The sequence below is a fragment of the Monodelphis domestica genome, chromosome 5 (assembly GCF_027887165.1).
Source record: "Monodelphis domestica isolate mMonDom1 chromosome 5, mMonDom1.pri, whole genome shotgun sequence".
Taxonomy (NCBI): Eukaryota; Metazoa; Chordata; class Mammalia; order Didelphimorphia; family Didelphidae; genus Monodelphis; species Monodelphis domestica.
This window is the reverse complement of record NC_077231.1, coordinates 218308443-218316196: the sequence shown is the minus strand read 5'-3', so window position 1 is coordinate 218316196 and position 7754 is coordinate 218308443. Positions and strand designations below refer to the sequence as shown.

The window sequence follows — 7754 nt, the reverse complement described above, 5'->3', positions numbered from 1 at the left end:
GATTCACTATAGTTTTCTAAGTATATCATCATCTCATATATTTTCTTCCTTTTTAGAAGTATGTATTTTCTTAAATTCTTTTCTTTATTTTATCCCCCACCTAGTATCTCTGGTATTAGGTCAAATAAAAGTGGTGAAATCATGCATGATTTTTTTTTGCCTTAATATTATTAGAAAATCTTCTGATGTTTCTCTACCACAAATGATGCTCATTCTTTATCTTCAACAGATTAAAAAATTATGGAAATGCCCTTTTAGGCTTTTGATTTTTAGTGTCTTTTATATACAGCAATGCTAAAATTTATCAAAGATTTTCTATATCTTATTAAATTACATCATTTTTGTTCTGATGTTTTTAAATAATTTTTGAAAATTGCTTCTTAATATTATATTTTTAATATTACTGGCATACATCTAAATGAGTCATAATGAATGGCTTTTTTACATATAGTGGCAGTCTTTTTGCTTATGTCTTATTTGAAAGAATATTTCATGATGGATAGAATGTTGACTCAGAATCAAATCTATGTTTGAATTATATTTCATTTATTAACTTTGATTATGGGAATAGCATAAACCATAGTATTTAGGTAGTGATAGTACTGTCACACTTCAGTAGGGGCTGCATCTTTGACATTACATTCTGAGAATTTTTCAATTCTTGGTTTTTTGGTAAAGAATATGTAGCACTGTGGCATCTAAAGGTAAGGGAGATACATTGCAAGATACAGACAGGCTGGACACATGTGGACAGTGGGATTGCTACCAGTAATGTTTTTAAAATCATGATGAATTAGAGAGTTGGATAGGAGTAGAGATAGGTAAATGTTTTCCTGATTTAAAAAAAAGATATAGATCAACGATTTTGGTTTTTATTTTTATTGAACTTCTAGAACATGCTATGACACCTACAGTTGGATAACTAGATAACAGTAACTGTCAAGCTAACAACTAAATATTTTTGTTATCTTTTTAGTGTCAATCTGAGGTCTTGCTCACTATACTTTCACAGGTGAGGAGTACCCTAGGCTATACATCAATGGCTTGACTTCACATGCAGTGAATAGTAAATAAATCCTTTTGTCCAAAATCCTGGCCTTCTGTTTCTCTCTTCTCCAAAGTTCTTGACAACTCAGCCCCTCAAATAGGCAAGGAGCATTGAGTAATCAATCTCCATTAGAGACGAGTTACATAAATAGACTTTGAGCTGCAGTGTATATTGATAACAATAGGAACACTGAACAAAGCTATCTTAATCACTGCATCTATCAAAAATTCTGTATAATTTCTTAACATGAGAATGAGACAACATCTTGGAAGATAAACTTTAAAGTTATATTTTGTTCTGCACGAAATGCTTTAAAACAAACAAACAAATAATAGTAAGACCTCATATTTTCTACACGTTTTAATTAATTGTGATTGTGAAGATGTTTGCTGTAGAAAGTCATTTGTAAAAAACAAATTTTTTTCTGAAATTTCCATCAAATATGTCCTTAATATTCATGTAGAGCATTCCCACACAGATTTTATAGAAAATAGGAAGAAGTTACAGGGGTTGGCAATGAATGTCTCTTAATTGCCTTTTCTTGGTCTACAATTAAAAAAAATTTTTTTTTGTTTTAGACTAAAGTTCTCAAGAACTCCCCACCACCATACTTCCATCTGTGCACTAAACAAAGTATTTAATCATTTGATTAAAAAATGCTTACATAAAATGATGTCTTGCTTGTTTCTATTTGTCAGTTCTTTCTCTGGAGGCAGACATAAAAGTTATTCTTCAAACAATATTTCTGTTTCTGTATATGATGCTCTTTTGGTTCTTATTTCACTCTTAATTTCACGTAGGCATTTTCATATGTTTTTTTTTTTAATTAAGCTTGGCATTTCTTACTGGGTGTGGCTTATGCTTCTTTTTTCTTTCTAATTCCTCAGTATTTTCTGCTCTTTGAGGGAGTTTGAGAATTGATCTGGAACCTTTAAAAATGGAGTTGATTCCAACAGAGTGTGTGTGTGTGTGTGTGTGTGTGTGTGTGTGTGTGTGTGTGTGTGTGTGTGTACTTGGTCATATATTGTTATTTTCCCTGTTTTATTATGCTTTAATGCCATTTATTTTTGTTCTCAAAGAGAACATCAGTGTGTGAGGAATTGAGTCCAAATGGGATTACATTTTATATATAGTATATTCTTAATAGATAGCTATTGAAGGAACAGAGAAAAGAGCTTTAGTTCTGAGAAAAGAATGTAAGAATCATTTTTCATGATCTCATCCAGTCCTTTCATGGAACCCTCAGGGTACCTGTCCCAAACACATTTAGTGTGAGCTCCTCAAGGGCAGGGACTGTTTCTTGGCTTTGTATCTCCAGCACTTAGTGCAATATTGAGCTCATAGCTGTCACTTGGCAAATCCTTGTTGATTGACTGACTGATTCACCTAGGCATGCAAACACATGTATAAGACACATATATATATTCATGCTAGACGCTGATAGTATACAAGTAGCTCCTCTACAAACACACATGGATGTATTTGTGTGTGCAAATATATTTACATCTACTTCTTTCACATATCTGGATTATTCTTCCTCAAAATTAAATGCTTTTCCCACTATACCACATGGAATTTCCCTTTGCTTCCTATGCATCCTATCCACTTACAATGTTAACTCAGACTCTATATTCTAAAGGGGGACACAGAGAGGATTTCCTCAGTGGCAGCTGAAGTAGTACAGGGTTCATGGAAAGCACTGAAAGAGGAAAAGTAGAAGTCCAAGATGTCACTTAGTGGTTCTGTCACCTGTGGAAGTACCTTGCCCTCCGATTGAGTGATATAGAATGTCTCTTCCTGTTAAAAAGTTATTTTCTGATGTTTTGTGCCTCCAATTTTATGCCTTCCATCTTTTTCCTCAATCCAATTCCCTTCAGCTCTTCCCCTTTAACTCATGCTGAATTCTTCAAGTCTTTTAGTCTTTGCACATGTCCTCGGATAATTGTCTTTACTGTCTGATTGCGAAGGGTAAAAATAAAGGGGTTGAGAACAGGGGTCAGTATAGAAGTGACCAAGACCACAAACTTGTTGAGCTCCACAGAATGTGCCTTACTGGGCTGAACATAGACAAATATTGTGCTGCTATAGCCAAGAAAGACCAGAGTTAGGTGGGAGCCACACGTGGAGAAGGCCTTCTGGCGGCCACTGGCAGAGGGGATACGCAACACAGTGGTCACTATGTAGCCATAGGAAACAAGTGTTATCAGGAAGGAGCTGAGGACGAAAGCCAAGGCCATCAAAAAGTCCCATAACTCTAGCAAGGATGTGTTTGAGCAGGCTAGCTGCAGCAATGGGGCATTGTCACAGAAAAAGTGGTTAATGATATTGCCACGGCAATAGGAGAGCTGTACTCGGGAGACAACAGTGGGCACCATGGCCAGGAAAGGTGCTGCCCAGGCTGCCCCAGTCAAACGTATGCATACCACCCAGCTCATAAGGGTGCCATAGCGAAGTGGGTGGCAAATGGCCACGAAGCGGTCCAGAGCCATGTCCGCTAAGGTCAGGAAGGTGGAGGAGCCAAAAGAGAAATAGAAATAGAATTGGATCATGCAGCCAGTGAAGGAAATTGTCTTGGTGGAGACATGGAGATCTGAAAGCATCTTGGGCACTACAGTCATTGTGACCAAAGTCTCTAGGAGGGCAAAATTTCCCAGGAAAAAGTACATGGGTGTGTGTAGTTGGGCACTGGCCAAGACCATGGCAATGATTATTATGTTTCCTGTGAAGGCCATAACATACAGTACCAGGAAGGGCCCATATAGTGCCACCTGTAGCTCCCCAAAGGCTGAGAAACCCAAAAGGACAAATTCAGATGGATGGCTCTCATTTGCCATATTCTTATGCCAGAGTCACCTGGAAGGAAAAAGAAAGATAGGAGGTGTGTGTGTGTGTGTGTGTGTGTGTGTGTGTGTGTGTGTGTGTGTGTTGTGACAAGGAAATCACTTTTAAAGACTGATATATATTAATTTAAGGTCGCCAAGGAATTCAGCTATGTAATTCCTAAATGAAAAATCAAGTCAGCAGTCAACCTTTTATGGAGTTTTAAATTACAAACAGGAGGAAGAAAGGTATTAGAGAGAGGGGGGGGAGAAGAGAGAGAGATGGGGGGGAGAGAAGGGAATAGGGCTTAAATATCTCCTCTGTTTAGGCTGGGCCAAAAGGCCCAAGCCCTTAGATAGCTGAGGCAAAGAAAAGAGATCAGTCCCTATCACTCACGTGACCAAAATGGAGAAACAGTCTCAGGGGCCTCCACCTCCAGCCTCCTTCAGAGCAAGCCTTCTCAGAGCACAATCCTCTCAGAGCAAAACCTCTCCACGCCCCCTCCCCCAGTCCTCAGACCCCACTATCTTTAAGGAAACCATCTAAGTTCCCTCCCCTCAGTTCTCACATTTACCAATCACTGTCCATGTTTTCCCTGTGCCAATGGTGGCTCTAGCTTAACCCAGGACTGCCCAGAGGTCTGCCCCTTTGCACATGTCTGTTGAAGGTTATATTCTCAAATAATTAAATCTTGATCCTTGCTGCAGCCCTTCCTAAATCCTTTTACTGAGTAGGGTGGAGATTGTAGTTTCAAGACCTGGTTCTGTCATTCCAAGTATCTCTATTGTATCAATTCTAAAATCAATGATGACTCAAAGAACTTCCTGTTCTATGCTTAAGCATAGGTCAAAGCCCTTTCCATTGTTTAGCAAAAGGTTTCTGTCCTAAAGTAGTCTTAGGTAGGGAGGAGAAGGATCCTCCCATGCCAAGGGGGTTCACATTCCAATAGAGTTCTTACTATCAGTAGGAAATTTTTTCCAGTATGAGATTTCCCAATGGGGAAATTTCCAACATTAGACTTATGAATAAGTCTAAGAAATTTTAAGGTTTACAGTGTGTGTGTGTGTGTGTGTGTGTGTGTGTGTGTGTGTGAGAGAGAGAGAGAGAGAGAGAGAGAGAGAGAGAGAGAGAGACAGACAGACAGACAGAGAGAGAGAGAGAGAGCCAGAGACAGAGAGAGCCAGAGACAGAGAGAGACAGAGAGAGACAGAGACAGAGAGACAGAGAGAGAAAGGAAGAGAGATGGAAAAATTGAAAGAGGAGAAAGACAGAGACAGAGAGAAATAGATAGAAAAAGAGAAAGAGGGATGTTTATAAAGAAAAAGAAATGGAGAAATCAAAATAGAGAGATAATGAGAAAAGATTTTTTTTCTTTAGGTAAAGAAAGGAGAATAAGGGGGACAGAGAGGTTTTTCAATTATCTCATGTGTTTGAATTAGGCTTAGAGAGTATTGTCAACCTGCTGTGCTCCTGCAAACATGTATCTCTATGGTGCCTTTGTCTTAATGATGGGAAATCTCTTCCTTCTTATCATTTCCCCTCAAAATTCACTGCAGCTACTGAGTTAAGGGTAACTGGACCCTCTGCTGACTCTTTTTTAGAAACCAAGGCAGAAAAAAACATTTAATATTTACCTAGTCTAGTTTCTCTATATTTCATCCAGCACAGGCCAGATGGTGGATGGGCTTGGCATTCTGTGAAGACCTCCTGAGATACAGATTAGACCATATATTTTGTTAACTATAATAAATACTACAACTATTCTATCAGTGAAACTAGGCTGCATTGACAGGACAAAGTTATTCAATTGAATTGAATTCTGGGTGATTGAGTTTTCTGCTGTCCTCCATTATGACAAAGCAATTTCTTGTCATTTCTCACATTAAAATAGAAAGTAATAGCAAGTTGCTTGTGAAATGGAAATGAACTGAACTGTGCTCCTATCATCTGGGAAAGCCTCACTTTGAGGTTCCTGGTCTTTAAAAGAGTTTTGTAGGAGTGTGTAGCATTGACAAGAGAATGTGGTTCCTGTTTTTAAAAAGTCATCAACATTCTTGATGAAGTAAGGGCTTTTCATACTGACTTTAAGAGTTCAACAAACAAGTAAATGTGCTAGTAAGCATGCATTTGATTGATGAAAGACTAGCACTTTAATGTAATTGGGAAATATTTGATGAAATATATATGTATTTAATAAATATATTTTTAAAAGAAAAACTACCACAGAAAGACTGATAGGCCAAACACACACACACACATATGCACATGCTTTGGAGGAACAACAATGCTTAGCGGAAAGAGTAATAAAAATTGTAGGCACTATTCATAATGCATTGATCTTAAAGACAGAACAACTTCAGCCTGAATCCTGCCTTGGTCACTTACTAGGTGTATAATCCTGAGTAAGTCTTGTAACCTCTGTCTGCCTCAGTTTTTTCAACTACAAAATAGTGGATAATAATAGCACCTAGTTCCAGGGTTGTTGTGAGAACTAAGTGAGATAATATTTGCAAAGCGGTTAAGCACACAGTACCTCACACTTAATAAATGCGTATTTCCTTCCTTCCTTCTTCTTCCAGGCTCAGCTTTCTTATCTAAAAATGGGGTTTATAGGAGTGCCTACCTTGTACAGTTCTTATTAGAATGCAATGAGATAACATAAAACTTTTTGTAAACTTTAAATTATAGAAATACTAGCTAGTATTATTAATCTGTTTGCCTATCAGTAAAATGACTGTATTGAACTAGATTTTCTCTAAAGTTCCTTCTGGCTTGGAGGCATCTGGGAGGTTCAGTTGATAGAGAGCCAGGCTTGGATATGAGATAGGTCCTGGGTTCAAATCTGACCTTATATACTTCCTAGAAATGAAATCCTAGACTAGTCACTTAACCCCCATTGTCTAGCCCTTACCACTGTTCTGTGTTGGAACCAATACCTACTATCAATTCCAAGACAGAAGGTAGGGTTTGTTTTTTTAAAGACCCCTATGAGTATCTTAGTTTCCTCATCTTTAAATCTGAGATAATAACTGTCTTGCCTGTTTCCCAGGGCTATTGTAAGATTCAGATTAGATTATGTATACAAAGATGATATGCTTTGTAAACTATAAGATGATAAATAAATATAAGACATTATTAAGATTATAAATTTTATATGTGGGAATTTCTGGCACAGGGAAAAGCTGATATACTTTTTACCAGGAAAAGGAAAGGAGACCCCAAAGTCTGGGATTAAACTCACCAGCTTGAAGACAACCGAAGTCCTTAGGTTCAATGAAATTGGTGAAAATGGAAGTAAATTGTTCCATTTGACATTCTAAAGAGGTAGACCCTTGACCTTGCTATTCAGATCTACATAAAGTTCCTACAGAAAATAGTCTTGGCTTTATGGGAATGTGGATTTAGGGCAAAAGATGAGAATTCATATAATTAGATTGATTCCCATGAGGCTTTAACCCCAAATGGTCAATAGATCTGGCTAGATCTCTTTCTATCCCTCAGCTCAGTGCCATCTCTATGAAATGCTTTCAGCAGAAGACTTACCTTTGATGCTGCTGGAATGACTCATTGTGGTTACCAGCCCTGAGCTGGAAGGTTCATTGCTCTCAATCTAAGCTTTAATCTTCAGCAGGGCAGGGGTCAGAATGAATCTGCTTCTCAGAGTGCTGGGTGAATGTGAGAGAGTAGAGTCTCCTTGAGCTGAGAATGTAGCTACTTACTCTAATTCCCAGTTAAAATGTTTCAAATCCTAACAGTGGGTGCCATGGGGAAAGAGTCATTCACTCCCCTATCCATCTCCAGATAGCATTCATGGGGAAAGGAGTGAAGTACTGTAGGAGACCAGATGTAGATGACTTCCTAAGAAGGATATATTTTCTCTTTGAGT

General features: G+C 38.0%; 1 protein-coding gene across 1 annotated transcript; it reads right to left on the bottom strand.

Moving 5' to 3' along the window:
* Positions 1–2940: 2940 nt before the first annotated feature.
* LOC100011629 (olfactory receptor 6V1-like) lies at positions 2941–3882 on the bottom strand. The gene has a single exon (XM_001365607.3). The coding sequence runs from the start codon at positions 3880–3882 to the stop codon at positions 2941–2943; it is 942 nt and encodes a 313-aa protein (XP_001365644.3).
* Positions 3883–7754: the final 3872 nt, after the last annotated feature.